Source organism: Trachypithecus francoisi, unplaced genomic scaffold (genome assembly GCF_009764315.1).
Source record: "Trachypithecus francoisi isolate TF-2019V2 unplaced genomic scaffold, Tfra_2.0 Contig01585, whole genome shotgun sequence".
NCBI lineage: Eukaryota > Metazoa > Chordata > Mammalia > Primates > Cercopithecidae > Trachypithecus > Trachypithecus francoisi.
Genome location: NW_022681444.1, coordinates 10,457,285 through 10,473,793, shown reverse-complemented (window position 1 = coordinate 10,473,793; position 16,509 = coordinate 10,457,285). Strand labels below are relative to the sequence as shown.

Sequence of the window (16,509 nt, the reverse complement as noted above, 5' to 3'; positions counted from 1 at the left end):
ACTCCAGCCTGGGCGACACAGCAAGACTCCATCTCAAAAAAAAAAAAAAAAAGTCTGGGGTTCCCAGGTTGAAGATCAACATTAAGAAATCCTCGGCTGGGGCCGGGGGCGGTGGCTTACGCCTGTAATCCCAGCACTTTGGGAGGCCGAGGCGGGCAGATCATGAGGTCAGAAGATCAAGACCACGAGGTCAGGAGATTGAGACCCACCTGGCAAACACAGTGAAACCCTGTCTCTACTAAAAATACAAAAAAAAAAAAAAAAATTAGCCGGGCATAGTGGGTGCCTATGGTCCCAGTTACTCAGGAGGCTGAGGCAGGAGAATAGCATGAACCCAGGAGGCAGAGCTTGCAGTGAGCCAAGATCTTGCCACTGCAATCCAGCCTGGGCGACAGAGTGAGACTCCGTCACAAAAAAAAAAAAAAAAAAAAGCAATCCTTGGCTGGGCGCGGCGGCTCATGCCTGTAATCCCAGCACTTTGGAAGGCCAACGCAGGCAGATCACAAGGTCAAGAGATCAAGACCATCCTGGCCAACATGGTGAAACCCTGTCTCTACTAAAAATACAAAAATTAGCTGGGTGTGGTGGCACGCACCTGTAGTCCCAGCAACTCGGGAGGCTGAGGCAGGAGAATGGCGTGAACCCGGGAGGCAGAGGTTGCAGTGAGCTGAGATCGCGTCCCTGCACTCCAGCCTGGCAACAGAGCAAGACTCCATCTCAAAATAAATAAATAAATAAAATAAAAAATCCTCAGATTAGAAATGATATTTAAAACTTGAAAATTTGCCTCCCTCAGAAAAGGCGTGGTTGGAATGTCTTGGAGGTTAGCCAACTTGAGAGGTCTCTATGTGGCACCCTCATCTGATGGCTCTGAGGCTGGTTTGCTAACTGGTTTTCAAATGAAGACACAAAAGGAGGATGACAAATAGCATTTTTAATTTAAAATAGATCAGCATAAAATTTGCAGAGAGAAGCCAAAGAACACACAGAAAGACCGAGTGAGGAAGTGCCCAGGAATTCGGGTGAGAAGTTCAGCAGCCTGTGTTCGGCAGTCTGCCCCTCGCCCTGGAAGGCTCTCTTTTTCCAGAGGGGGTTGACCTTCCAAAGTCAGTCCTGGGGGAGGAGTCCATCTTGGCCTGCTTGATTGACAGGGCCGCAGCACTGAAGAGGCGGGGGCAGGCTCGAGTAATGAACCATTGGCTCTTCCTGCTGTCAGAGGTCCCAGAGAGATAATACTGCCGTGATGAGACATCAGGCATCCCAAAAACAGCAATTAAAACTCATGTTTGGAATAGAAAATGAGGGTTTTCAAAGCACGTCACTGTCATGCTTTCTGCAGCAAATACACAGGTCGTTCTTAACACTTAATGGGCAGAGCCATGGAATCGACCCTTAGCCTGGAGTCTAAAAATTTGTCTTGTAATTTGGGTTTGTCTTGGCAGGTGAGGGCTTGAGAAGAGGCAGGGTGAGCCTGCCCTAGGAGGAGAAGGAGGAGGAGGAGGTGGAGGCGCCAGGTACAGAGGGTCACTGGGGCTAAGTGGAGACTAATGCTGGCTAACCTAAAAGGGGGGACTTTTACTGAAACCAATTAACCTAAGACTTGAATCTGAGCTCCTTGAAGCAGAACCCGCATAAAAATGGGGGAATGTCAGGGTTGGGGCAAGATAGGGAGTCCTTCTAGGAATTTTCCATTCTGTCAAGATGGCTTCTCATGGCAGGGAGGGAGGGGTTAGGGGTGAGTGTAGTTGCCCATCCGCAGGGTCCCCTGGCGCACGGCACACTCTTCCCGGTGGGCTTTTAATGCTCTCTGGCGATCGGCTTCGGTGGGGAAGGTATCAAGGTGGCGGCCCACCTGTGGACAGAAGGGAAGAGTGGGTGGGTGAGGGGAGTCTTCAGTGCAGCCCATTCCAGTTGCTCCCCTTGCCCACCCCCTACCTCAATCTTAGAGTAATGATAAAAATAGCCGTAAGAGGGAGGAAGTCACAGCAAGTGCTGTGAGTCTCCTGGTGCTGAGCTGCGAGGCAGAGAGCAGGGACTGCCCAGGAGAAGTGTTCGTCCTTCTGTCCAGCTCCTTGCTGGGGAAGATGCAGGCAGAACAAAAGTTGCCAGACCATGACCAGACGGCCATGCAATGGGACCTAGTAGACAGTGTCCTTCACACATTGCTTTTCCACCATTAAAAACCCCAAACGAGCCACCATATCCAAGGGGGACCTCCCAACCGTGTCTGCACTCCCTTGCTGGGAATTAGATCACTTCCCTCCTGCCCAGTGGCAGCCACCATAGGAGTCAAGAGTTGAACTTCAACAGCACCAGAAGCAGAGCTCAAGAATAAATCAGAAAAAAAAAAAAAAAGCAAGGGAGACAGATTCAAGGAGTGGGAGCCTTTTCAGTTAAGATTTTATGCCATCAGTATCTCGGCCTGCCCTTTCTTCTCAAGAAATGGTGGTGGGTGAATACCCCGCCTCATCTCCTCATGTCCACTGTGTCTGTTACATCACCTCCAAGTGCCACAAAATCCATCCCATTAACTGAGCACAACATCCTCCTGCCTGGGCATTTCTCCTTTGGGATAACCTAAGGATGGCACAGGGTGGAAAGGGTTTGGGCTCACGTGGTCATTCCTGCATCTGGGCTTCTATCCATCTGTTAATTCATGAAATGCTCGTTTATTGAACACAACTCTGTGTCAGATGTGGGGGATACAGCAGTAAACCAGAGAGACTCGGCTCTACCCTCATGGAGCTTTTAATCTAGAGGGAGAGCAGATGTCCAGCAGTAACTACACAGCTATTACATCACAATGGACAGAGGGCTGGGACATGTGCAGTGACAACAAATTGAGCAGGTCTTGGGGAAGAGATGCGTACAGGGGGTCTTGAAGGATGAGCTGGGATTCCAGGGCAAAGGGGGTAGCGTGCATGCTGGCCCTGGGGTCCAAGAGAACTCAAGTTTGTGAGGGGATGCGGTGGCTGGGTGGAGGGTGGGCAGGGCAGGTCCTGTTTGGATTTGCAGGAGCAGCCAAAGGCTCTGCAGTGGGTTCAGGATAAAGCAGGACCCATGCCTGGGACAGCCACAGGGTGCTTGTCAAGAATCCAGGTCAGGGTTGACCACCCTGGAGTGGTTACCTAAGCCCACAGCGCTGTAGGTTAGCGTGAAGAAAGGTGACAGAAGAAGAAAAATGTGGGGAGAGAGGATGAAATATTAAAAGGGGGTAGAGGGAAGATAAGGAGGGGCTTGTAGGGAAAGTCTCTGTTCTCTGGACGTGGTGGAATCCTCCTTGGACTGTTTATCATTTCACAGACGAGGGAACAGAGGCCCAGGGCAGAGTGTGGTTCAGGGCTGCCCCCACAGGGAACTGGTGACCCCCAACCTCTGGACTCTAAGTTCTGGATTCTTTCTAGAATATTCTGTCACAGCGGCTGCTCCTGCTGTGTCTAGGGTGCTCCCTACACCTCACTTGCTGAGGTGAAAGAAGGCAGGGGGCTGTGGAGGGTTGTTAGAAACCCATAAAAATCAAATGGTGACCGGATATTCTGTTCTTCCAGGAATAACCACGTTCTTCACCTTCCAGCGGATGTGGACCCCTTGGGGATGCTCTTTGGAGAGCCACGGGCCCTCTTCTTCTGGGAAAAAAAAAAATGCCCACAAGTGCTTACATAAAAAACAGTGAGGCAATTTAGGAGGTTTCAGGGCCCTTTGCAAGTCCCTCTAGGGACCCTCCACGGCAGCATTTCTCAGAGCTGTCCAGCCTCAGCCCAGCCACAGCACCAGTCACAGTCCCAGTCCCAGCCTCAGATTTCAGATTTTTTAGGTTTGCCCCAGAATCGCCTTGGGGCTCTTGCAACCAAGGGAGAGGCCTGAGCCCAGCCCGAAAGCTACTGAGCCCCTCAGGTCAGGGCGCATGGCACAGTCACCCAGTGCCTACCTGGACCCAGGGCTGCATGTCTGCTGTGCAACTCATTTCCATCAATCAAACCATGATCGTGTCCTCAGCTCAATCTCAACATTTCGGAAAAATGTCCAAGTAGCCTCACAAGACACACTGAGAAGAGAGAAGGCCTTGCACAGTGTGTAGGAGGAAAATAGTCCGTGGACAAAGGGCTTCTAGTGATACCTTTGTGACCTTCTGGCGAGTGGTAGCCTGATTTTTACACCGTGGCATGATCTTCCTGAGGCCCGTGGCTCCTAAAAGGCAGCTAGAGGCCAGGCGCAGTGGCTCACACTTGTAATTCCAGTGCTTTGGGAGGCCAAGGCGGGTGGATCACTTGTCAGGAGTTTGAGACCAGCCTGGTCTGGCCAACATGGCAAGACCCCATCTCTACTAAAAATACAAAAATTAGCCGGGCGTGGTGGTGGTGGGCGCTTGTAGTCCCAGCTACTGGGAAGGCTAAGGCAGGAGAATCACCTGAACCCAGGAGGCAGAGGTTGCAGTAAGCCGAGATTGTGCCACTGCACTCCAGCCTGGGCAACAGTGAGATTCCGTCTATAAAAAAAAAAAAAAAAAAAAAAAAAGGGCAACTAGAGATGCTTAGGAAGACAGGTGCATCCGGGTCTTGGGGCATGCAGCCACCCTAGTGTCCAGCTGGCTTGGACCCGAGGCATCCATGGCCTTAGTGGCGTCCAGATTGGTGCTCCTGCTGTCTCTGGTGGCCAGTCACCAATGGTGTCTTTTTGTTTGCTCTTTAGAACACAGGCATATTTTTCAAATAGTAATAATAACTTTTTATATTTGACTTTGCAAAATATTTAGCGTGTGAAAACAACTATCCATGTAGTTACAATGTCACTATAAGAATTTTCCTTTTCCCCTCTTCCACCCCTAAGTCGGGTTCTCACTCTGTCACCCAGGCTGGAGTGCAGTGGCACAGTCACGGCTTACTCAAACTCTTGGGCTCAAGGGATCCTCCTGCCTCACCTCCAAGTAGCTAGGACTTGTGTGCGCCACCATGCCCGGCTAATTTTTGTATGTTTTTGTAGAGACAAGGGTCTCAATATATTGACCAGGGTGGTCTGGAACCCCTAGCCTCAAGTGATCCTCTTCCCTTGGCCTCTAAAGTTAATTTTACTTTTTAAAAGGATATTTGTAACAGCCTTGTTGAGGTATGATTGATCTACCTAAGCTGCAAAAGCTGCATTTAATGTGTAAAATTTGATGAGTTTGGACATACGCAAATAGCCCTGAAACCATCACTACAATAAAAAATAGCCATCAGGCTGGGTGTGGTGGCTCACGCCTGTAATCCCAGCACTTTGGGAGGCCAAGGCGGGCAGATCATGGGGTCAGGAGATCGAGGCCATCCTGGCTAACACTGTGAAACCCCGTCTCTACTAAAAATGCAAAACAAAATTAGCTGGGCGTGGTGGCGGGCGCCTGTAGTCCCAGCTACTCGGGAGGCTGAGGCAGGAGAATGCCGTGAACCCGGGAGGCGGAGCTTGCAGTGAGCCGAGATCATGCCACTGCACTCAGCCTGGGCGACAGAGCGAGACTCCGTCTCAAAAAAAAAAAAAAAAAAAAAAATAGCCATCAATGGCCAGACAAGGTGATTCACACCTGTAATCCAAGCAGTTTGGGAGGCCAAGGTAAGTGGATTCTTGAGCCCAGGAGTTAGAGACCAGCCTAGGCAACATGGCGAAACTCTGTCTCTACATATAATACAAAAATTAGCCAGGCAAGGTGGCACATGCCTGTAGTTCCAGTCACTTGAGAGACTGAGATGGGAGGATTGACTGAGCCTGGAAGGTCAAGGCTGCAATGAGCCATTGTCATGCCGCTGCACTCCAGACTATGGGACGGAGACCCTGTCTCCAAAAAAAAAAAAAAAAAAAAATCAATTCCAAAGCTTCCTCATGCCCAGTTGGTTTTTTGCTGTTTTGCTTTTTGGAGATTTTTTTGATGAGAACCCTTAAGATGAGATCTGATCTCTTAGCAGCATTTTCAAGTGCACAGAATAGTATATGAACTATTGCTTTTTTTTTTTTTTTTTTTTTTGAGGCGGAGTTTTGTTCCTGTTGTCCAGGCTGCAGTGCAATGGTATGATCTCGGCTCACTGCAACCTCCACCTCCTGGGTTCAAGTGATTCTCCTGCCTCAGCCTCCCGAGTAGCTGGGATTACAGGTGTGCACCACCATGCCCGGCTAATTTTTTGTATTTTTATTAGAAACGGGGTTTCTCCATGTTGGCCAGGCTGGTCTCGAACTCCTCACCTCAGGTGATCCACCCGCCTCAGCCTCGAAAAGTGCTGGGATTACAGGCGTGAGCCACGGTGCCCACGTATATGCATTACTGTTAACTCTAGGCACAGTGTTGTACAGCAGGTCTCTAGAGAGTATTCATTTTGCATAAATGAAACTACCCCTTGAATAGCAGCTCCCATTTCCCCCTGCCCCAAGTCCCTGGCAGCCACCTTTCTTCTCTCTGCTTCTCTGAGTGCCCATGGCTCTTCACAGGGGAGCATAGCTCTGTAAACCACCTCTCAGCCATGTCCATTCCTTCCTCCTTGGCCCTTGTAGTGAGCTGAACCATGACTCTCAAAAACACACATCCATGTACTAACCCCCAGAACTTGAGAATGTGGCCTTATTTGGAGACAGGGTCTTTGCAGATATAATTAAAGATCTTGAGATGAGATCATCCTAGATTATTCCGGTGGGCCTTAAATCCAATCACAAGCGTCTTTAGAAGAAACAGAAGACACAGAGGAGACAGCCATGTGAAGGCAGAGGCAGAGATGAGAGCGATGTGGCCACAACCAAGAAGCATCAGGAGCCCGCAGGAGCTGGAGGAGGCAGGGAGGGTTCTCCCTAGAGCCTCCCAGGGAATGCGGCCCTGACGACACTTTGATTTTGTTGGTCTGGCCTCCAGAACTGTGACAGCAAACATTTCTATGGTTTTGTGACAATTTGTTATAGCAGCCTCTAGAAGCTAATATAGCCCTCAAGCCATTCCCTGGGCAAATCAGCATGCAGCGATGGTGGGCGGGGCTGCGGCTGGCTCTGCTGGTGGCAGGAGGCTCAGCAGCCCCCACTCATCTCATACCCTAAGAAGGTGACTGGAGGATTGAAGCCCTAAGGAGCTGCTCAGTCTAACCACACAAGGACAAAAGAGAACCCTGATGAGAAACTTTCTTTTACGCCATCGCCGTTTACTTCACTGAAGCAGAAGCATTCACTCATCCATCCATCTAAAAAATATTTATTAAGCACCTACTGTGTGCCAGCAGCTGCTAAGCACATACCCCTTGCACTTCAGAGTTCCAAGTTCCATATTCCCCTTGGTTTTCTAAAGGAGTGTTTTGGGCATGAGAGGCTCCCCACCGATGACTAACCACACACTCTTTGGCACCAGCTGTGCACTGACATTGGGAGAGGCAGAGCGCATGTCACCTGTGGTCTCTGATGTGGATGACTTCCCATTCCAACTGGAATCTCACGGAGTGAATTCATCCCAGAGGGGAGCTCAAGGAAGGGCTCGCCCTCTATGAAGCAGGGTCTGCTCCTGGCCTGTTCCCTGAGGGACCCCCAGTGCCTGGCATAGAACCTGGCATTTGAGAAGTGTTTAAACAAGGTTGGGTGGATGATCAAATGTATGAATGAATGATGAGTGAAGGAAATTGAGAGAATCTGACCTCTGGTGGCCAGCAAGGGCTTCTCATGCCAGGAGGGACTTGAGTGTGCCCTGGAAGGACTGTGGCGAGGGAGGTGGGAAGGGAGGGAACAGAAGGGAAGCAGATCCTCAGAAGCCAGAGGGGGCCCAGCGAGGTGGAGTCTGGAGGCGAAAACCAAAGGAGATGCTTAGTGCCTGGGCCTGGCAGACTCCACTGAAAGGGAACTCAAGCAAAAGTGTCTACCCCAGGTGGGATGGGCCCTTCAGAAAGAGAAGGGAGATGGGGCCTATTCGGGACCCACGAAGTCTCCAAATCCCTAACCAAAAAAACCAGTTGTCTGTGGAGAGGGGAATTCCGATCCTCAATGGGCCTGGTAGCTGGGTGCCTCTCTGCAAAATTTGTCCTGGAGGCCAGAACTGGCATGTTCAGCCCCTTGTCAACAGCAATGCTAGGGCAAGAACAGACCTGCTATTTGCTGGGCGCTGTGCATTTATTTCATATAAGCCTCGGAATGCCCTGAGGAGGCCGGCACCATCGTTGTCTCCATTTTACAGTTGGGAAAGTGGAAGTCCCAGAAGATTAAGTCATTTGCCCCATTTCAGAGATTGAACCCAGAGCTGCAAGACTCAAGGCCCCAAGCCCTTCATCACGAGCTCCATTGCCTCTTATTAAATGCTCATGGAGTCCGTGAAGCAAAAGTCGCTGGCTGCAAGGTCATGGCTCTGCCCCACATGCACACTCCCCCCTCTCCAAGCAGCCCAGCCACACATGAGGAGCCTGATTACAAGTCAGGCCTCAAGCCCTGTGTGGTCACGACCCTGTGGACCCCTGGAGTCAAAGGATGAAGAGCTATGGAGCAAGGAATTCCTTCTGAGATGCTTCTAAATTAAGCCATCTGCGGTTTGTCTCTGCCTGGAGCTAAGAAATTGTAACGGCTTTGGCAGGAGACAGCTTTGCTGAATGGAGCTCTGAGCTGCTCTAAGGTCAGTGCAGGTAAATAAGAGGCAAGCGCCACAGCCGCCAGCAGCCCTGGGAGCCGGGCGGGCGGGCAGCTTTATCCGGGTTGGTGAAGGAGCTGGTCCTGTTCGAATGGGGAGCATTGCACAAATCTAAATAGCATCACAGAAATAAGGACAGAGTGCTGCCATGCAGTGTCCTGGAAATACACCGGCGAGGAAGGCAGAGCCCACATGGACCCAGGGAGACGTCTTGGGAAGCGGTCACTAAACACATTATGCATGTGATTGTGACATTTAGACAAGAGCTATATATATAAAAAAAATTTTTTTAAGGAGTTTCATTCTCGTTGCCCAGGCTGGAGTGCAGTGGTGTGAACTCGGCTAACTGCAAACTCTGCCTCTCGGGTTCAAGCAATTCTCCTACCTCAGCTTCCTGAGTAGCTGGGATTATAGGTGTCTGCCACCAGGCCCGGCTAATTTTTTGTATTTTTAGTAGACATGGGGTTTCACCATGTTGGCCAAGCTGGTCTCGAACTCCTGACCTCAGGTGATCCACCCGCCTTGGCCTCCCAAAGTGCTGGGATTACAGGGGTGAGCCACGGCACCTGGCCGACAAGAGCTATTTAATAAGATTGTGGACTGGGCGATCTACTTCCATCTGAGGCTCAGGAAAGGCTCTCTGGGGAGGATGAAGGAGCAAGCCAGGGGTAAAGGAAGGGCCAAAGGAGGAATGGGGGTGAATTCGAGGAAATGAAAGCAAGCCCTTGCTGTTAGGCGCAGCCAGATGTGTCAGGGGAGATGAGCAGCTACTAGATCCTAGAAGAAACTTCTACTCCATGTGCCTAGGAATCATAGTTCCCGTCTAGGATAACATCCTTTTCCTCTCTGCTACTGGATCAGAATAAAATATTCCCAGAGTCAGGTTTGGAAGCGAGCTTAGGGATATTGAATCTAACTCTCTCATACTGCAGATGGGAATCCCAAGGACCGAAGGTGGGAAGTGACCCTCCCAGGTCTCCTGTGAGTCCTGGGCAGAGCTGAGACCAGCCGCCAGACAGCAGTCCCCTTCCTCAGCACCGCAGTCCCTGAACCAAGGTCTCACTTTGCCTCCTGCATCTAGAGCCCTGGGCCCCATTTTCTAACTGATTTGAAAGCATCTGTGCTTTTCCAATCCACTTGTAATGAACCAACTTTTCATTTGATTGATATCCTTAATGATACCTTTGACATTTCACTAATGTTTACTCTGTTGTTCTTTTTCTAGCATCTAGAGTCGTTGGCTTAGCTAATTACCTTTCATCTTTCTTTTTTCTCCAATATTAGCATTTATATAACACAGCGTTAGCAACTGTGTTCCCTCTAAATTCTCTTTTAGCTCATCTCACAAGTTTTCAGTATATTTATTTTTGCTCAGTTCTCTTTTAATCTAATTTCTATCTAATTTCTGTTTGGATTTCTCCTTTGATTCCTAAGTTATTTATAAGCATGATTTTACATTTCCAGGCAATTTTATCACTTAGGTTTGTTACTGATTTCTAATTCAGTTTCTTTGGTGCTAAAGTAATCCTCACAAGTCAGGCCTTTTGGTATTTATTGAGGTTTTGCTTTGTATTCTTGCTTGAAAAATCTGTTCTACTTTCAATGAAAAAATCCCCATGTGGAATGAACTGGTGCTATCCTAAAGAAGATGTCAATAGGAACTGGGTTGGGGCTAAGATGTGGCCCTTGTCTTTGTATTTATGTATTCATGATTTTATTCTATGCTTATTTATTAACCATCCACTGTGTGTCAGAGATGGGGCTAGTCCCAGAGATACAGTGAGAAACTACTAATAAAAATAAAATTGGCCGGGCGCGGTGGCTCACGCCTGTAATCCCAGCACTTTGGGAGGCCGAGGTGGGCGAATCACAAAGTCAGGATATCGAGACCGTCCTGGCTAACACTGTGAAATTCTACTAAAAAAATACAAAAAATTAGCCGGGCGTGGTGGCGGGTGCCTGTAGTCCCAGCTACACGGGAGGCTGAGGCAGGAGAATGGCATGAACCTGGGAGGTGGAGCTTGCAGTAAGCGGAGATGTGCTACTGCACTCTAGCCTGGGCAACAGAGCGAGACTCCGTCTCAATCAATCAATCAATAAAAATAAAATCACATAATGAATTCTTCAATTAGAATTGGGTTCAGTATTAAAAGAAACACCAGGTTCTGTAAGAGTTTATGATACAGAGACTCCAACTCTGATTGAGGCCAGAGAAGGCTTCCCTGAGGAAATGGCACACAAGCAGATACTCAAAGAGACAGAGTAGCTGGTGCAGGGGTCCCATGGCAGAAGAAAGGAACAAGTGGTTTCCAGAGGGGAAATTTGAGTGGCCAACAAACAGAACAGTATGCTCAACGCAACGCATCATCAGGGAATAGCACATTAAGCAAGAGACTAAGCATTTCACACCCATAGGATTGGTAATAATGGGAATGAGTCTGACATGAGAAACGGGAACTTCCATGCACTGCTAGCGAGTGTGTTCATCTGTACAACCTATTTAGACGAACTTGGCATAGCCAGAAAGTTTACACACACTCCATGGAACCCACGAGTCCATGTTTACATACATGCCCTGCAGAAATTCTCAAAAATGTCCACTAAGAGACATGCACAAGGTATCCTCACGGTAGTACTATGTCAATAAATGCCAGAAATAACTGCATGTGCATAAGTGGGGCCTGCTAGGACGAAGGGTGGTGAATTCAGACGGTGGAACACCTTGCATCCACTACAGTGAACACTCCAGAGAGGCCCTGCCCAACATGGCAGCTCCCAGCCACATGCAGCTATTTCAATGTCAATGGATTAAAATAGAACAAAATCTAAAATTTAGTTCCTCGGTTGCACTAACTACATACCAAGTCTCAATAGGCTGCGTACAGCAGCTCACACTTGTAATTTCAGCTTTTTGGGAGGCTGAGGCAGGAGAATCGCTTAAGCTCAGAAGTTCGAGACCAGCCTAGACAACATAGCAAGACCCTATCTCTACAAAAAAATTTTAGCAGGGCATGGTTGCACCCACCTGTGGTCCCAGGAACTCGGGAGATTGAGGGGGAGGATTGCTTGAGCCCAGCAGGCGGAGGCTGCAGTGATTCATGATCCTACCCCTGCACTCCAGCCTGGGTGACAGAGTGAGGCGCTATCTCTAAAAACAAAAACCAAAAAAGTCAAAACAAACAAACCCAAAAAAAAACCCCAAGTGCAGCCAGGTGCGGTGGCTCACGCCTGTAATCCCAGCACTTTGGGAGGCCGAGGCAGGCTGATCACAAGGTCAGGAGTTTGAGGCCATCCTGACCAACATGGTGAAACCCTGTCTCTACTAAAAATATAAAAATTAGCCGGTTGTGGTAGTGCATGTCTGCAATCCCAGCAACTCAGGAGTCTGAGGCAGGAGAATCTCTTGAATCTGGGAGGTGGAGGTTGCAGTGAGCTGAGATTGTGCCACTACACTCCAGCCTGGGAGACTGAGCGAGACTCCATCTCAAAAAAAAAAAAAAAAAAAACCCAAGTGCTCAATGGCCCTGAGTGGCCAGTGGCTACTGCAGTGGACAGGTGGATGTAGAACATTTTTATCAGAAAGTTATATTAGGGCCAGGCACGGTGGCTCATGCCTGTAATCCCAGCACTTTGGGAGGCCGAGATGGGGGATCACGAGGTCAGGAGATCAAGACCATCCTGGCTAACACAGTGAAACCCCGTCTCTACTAAAAATACAAAAAATTACCCGGGTGCGGTGGGGGGCACCTGTAGTCCCAGCTACATGGGAGGCTGAGGCAGGAGAATGGCATGAAACCGGGAGATGGAGCTTGCAGTGAGCCGAGATTGCGCCACTGCACTCCAATCTGGGCAACAGAGCGAGATTCCGTCTCAAAAAAAAAAAAAAAAGAAAGAAAGTTCTGTTAGACAGTGTTGTTCCAGATCTATCAGAACCAATGCATATAAATCTCAAAAACCCAATGTTGCTTGAAAAAAAATTTACAGAATGGAACCTAAGCATGATTTCCTTGACATGAAAAAAATAAAAAACATACAAAATGCTTCCCTGTGTTGCTCCAGCATATGTGTGGATCTGCTTAGACAGGAAAGGGATGGAAGGAAAAGAATGTTCTCAAAGGTCATGCCAGGCTCTGTCTCTGGGAGGGAGGGGAGTGAGCCCAGGGAGGGAAGCACAGAGGATTTCAGTTTTATTTCTACATGACTATTGTCTTTTCCTCTTTTTCATATGAAAACACAAATATGGGTTCAAACTGCATTTGTGGGAGGTGACCTGGGGTGAGGGAGGGCCTCCCCGTGCCACACACAGTTTAGAAAGAGTAACTCTGTTTTATGAGTTTCACTTATTGGAGATGTGGGTAGGATTCCAAACTTGAATACAAAGTTTTGCCATAGGAACTGTAGCCGCCAGTGGTGGGTGACGTTGGCTTACGTATGTGACTTCCTGATGGCCCTTCCTGTTGGGCTTATCCAGCTTCATGGGCGCTTAAATTCACCTCCATGCGTGAGAAAATATCTAAGACGCAGAGGCTCTCCCTGGGGGTGAGGCATTGCATGGCACCAGCCTTCTGCTGGGTTGAATGGCTCTGGTCCACAAGCTGAAAAGCGGGCTGCCTTTGCCTTCTTCCCCTTCCCTCTTTCCTTGCCTTCTTACCCTCTCTGCCTGATACCTCTGCCACAGGTGGGGGGTTCAGGCAGCCACAGCCCTGCGGCTCTTCATGTTGGGAGGGCAGGGGCCATGTGTTTTATGTTGAGCTTCCTGTCCAGTGTCATGCCTTGCTGTTGCTTGCGAAGCCATCCCAGAGACACGTGGAGTGTGTGTGTGTGTGTGTGTGTGTGTGTGTGTACACGCACCACAATGGCCAGAAGAAACCAAATCCGGCGCTGTACAAATTGACAGGTCAATCAGCTTTTCCACAGTACTTTCTGAGTCCAGGTCCCCAACCCAGTCCCACCGCCAGGGCAGCTGAGCCAACAGACACCCCCCTCCCCATGCATTGGACATACGAAGGTCCCTGAACTGCACACCAAGCTTCCAGTGCCAGGTCTGGAGACTGAGAAAGCAAAAGGGAGGATCTGGGGGGGTGGAAAAACAGATTAAGAAAAAAAAAATCTGCCAAAGAACTAAAAAAAAAAAAAAAAAAGACAGCCATAGAGATTTTAGTTGAGTTTTTAAGTGACAACTGCTCAGGTGACTGGGAGAGAGATTTTGCTTTAAAAGATTGAGAGGCTGTCTCCTCTAATGAGAGGCACTTGAAAATTATGGATCAGTCCCAGGTCAGTAATTCCTGTCAAGTTCGGGGCAGCTGGAGGTCAGAGGCCCTGGTAGAACACAGATTCATGCAGGACATCGTTGGAGAGCAGGCTGGGTCCTCAGCTCTGATGTAGCAGGTTGTCGTTTAAGTAATTAACAAGGGTAACAATCTCTCCTGAGACATCTGGTCCCCTAGATTGTTATTCTGCCACTGGCTCTCATTTCTCTGTGGTCCAAAAATAGATGAGCAAGGACACAGGACCCGACCCTCCCTGCTGACACATGCTGCGATTTCAAAGAACAGCCAAGCTCAGCTTGGAAAAAAACTTCCTGCCTTCCTGCAAGGTCTAATGTAGGTTCTCAAATGGCACCGGCACCACTCTCGGTGAACCGTGCCCAGGGAATGGGGAGGAGCAGAGACCTTGAGGGAATGGGATGGGGGACCACTCGTTTGACAAAGGAGGAGACTGAAGCTCAGGAAGGGTAGGACACCGGCCCAAGGACACCCAATTACTAAGTGACAGAGCCCCAACAGGAATCCAGAGCTGTTCTCCATGGACTGACTGCAGGGCTGCGGAACTTACCAGAGCAGAAGGAAAGTTAGATATTTGTGCCTTTGAAAATGAGAATTGATTTGCTCCTTCGAGAAGCCATACCAATGGCTCCAGGTCATTCGCAAGGATTAGTGAAGGCCAGTCAGCAGCAGTTGAAATCAAAATTGAACAATGAAGCTGTTTGCTAGACGCTACTAGCAAAATAATTGGGTAATGCCAGTCCCAAGGTGGAGTGTGCGTGTGAACTTTCCATCAACCTCGGGTCAGCTCCTAAGCTTCTTCAGCTTCTAAGTTCAATAGGCTGCAGGTGAATGAGAGTTGTAGTGGAGGACACAGCAGACTCCCCTCCTCTGAGGCCAGACCTCGGTGGCCAATTATCACCCTGTTCTGGCCCCTAAAGTCAGAATCTAGGTGATGATCACTCATCTGATTCAACTGGACCATCTTTTAAAGTGACTCTTTCTAAAAACAGTTTTATTGAGATATAATTCACATACTATAAACTTCACCAATTTTAGCATGTTCTTAGGATTATACAACCACTTCCACACTCTAAGTTTAGAACATTTCATCACTCCCAAAAGAAATTTTATAGCCATTAGCAGTCACTCCTATTCCTCTTCCCTAGCCTCTGGAAACCACTAATCTATTTCCTGTTGGTGTGGCTTTCCCTATTTTGGACTCTTCATATAAATGGAATTATACAATGTGGGGTCTTTTGTGACTGGCTGCTTTCATTCCCTTAGCATCATGTTTTCAAGGTTCATCCACATTACAGCATGGACCATCACTTCACTCCTTTCCAGGGAAAAGTATTCCTTTGTATGGATGGACCACGTTTTTGTTACCCATTCATCAGTTGATGGACCTTGGGTTATTTCCATTTTTGACTATTATGAGTAATGCTGCTCGAACATTCATGTACACGTTTTTGTGTGGATGTATATTTTCATTTCTCTTGGGTGTTTATCTAAGAGTAGAATTTCTGGTTGATACGGGAGCTCTGTGTTTAGCCTTTTGGAGAACTGCCAAAGTGTTTCCAACTTGGCTGCACCATTTTTGATTCCCACCAGCACAGATGGGTGTTCCAGTTTCTCCATCTCCTCACCAACACTTGTTGTTGTCTATCATTTTTACTCTAGCCATCCTAGGGGCAGTGAAGTCCCATCTCATTGTGATTTTGATTTGTGTTTCCGTGATGGCTCATGATGTTGTTGAGCATCTTTTCATGTGTTTATCTCCTTTGGAGAAATGTCTGTTCCTATTTTTTGCTTTTTTTTTTTTTTTTTTTTGAGACAGAGTCTTGCTCTGTTGCCCAGGCTGGAGTGCAGTGGCACAATCTCAGCTCAATGAAAGCTCTGCCTCCCAGGTTTACACCATTCTTCTGCCTCGGCCCCCTGAGTAACTGGGACTACAGGTGCCTGCCACTACGCCTGGCCAATTTTTTTGTATTTTTAGTAGAGGAGGAGTTTCACCATGTTAGCCAGGATGGTCTCGATCTCCTGACCTTGTGATCTGCCCGCCTTGGCCTCCCAAAGTGCTGGGATTACAGGCGTGAGCCACTGCACTCAGCCACCCATTTTTAAATTGAGTTATTTATCTTTTTATTACTGATTTTTTTTTCTTTTTGAGACAGAGTCTTGCTCTGTCACCTAGGCTGGAGTGCAATGGCACAATCTTGGCTCACTGCAACCTCTGCCTCTTGGGTTCAAGTGAATCTCCTGCCTCAACCTCCTGAGTAGCTGGGATTACAGGTCTGTGCCATCACGCCTGGCTAATTTTTATATTTTTAGTAGAGATGGGGTTTCACCATGTTGGTCAGGCTGGTCTCGAACTCCTAACCTCAGGTGATCCGCCCACTTCGGCCTTCCAAAGTGCTGGGATTACAGGCGTGAGCCACAACACCCGTCCTTATTTTTATTTATTTATTTTTTTGAGACAGAGTTTCACTCTTGTTGCCCAGGCTGGAGTGCAATGGCACAATCTCGGCTCACTGCAACCTCTGCCTCCTGGGTTCAAGTGATTCTCCTGCCTTAGCCTCCTGAGTAGCTGGGATTACAGGCGCCTGCCACCACGCCTGGCTGATTTTTATATTTTTA

The 16,509-nt window shown here is 48.5% G+C and overlaps 1 protein-coding gene across 1 annotated transcript in view; it reads right to left on the bottom strand.

Annotated features, from left to right (window-relative positions):
• Positions 1-916: 916 nt before the first annotated feature.
• The window catches only part of CFAP77 (cilia and flagella associated protein 77), a 167,527-nt gene continuing 151,934 nt past the window's right edge, over positions 917-16,509 (bottom strand). The window contains exon 6 of the mRNA XM_033194881.1: positions 917-1,852. Within this exon, the coding sequence (XP_033050772.1) occupies positions 1,730-1,852 (123 nt within the window). The 3' untranslated portion in view covers positions 917-1,729. The remainder of the gene's footprint in view (positions 1,853-16,509) is intronic.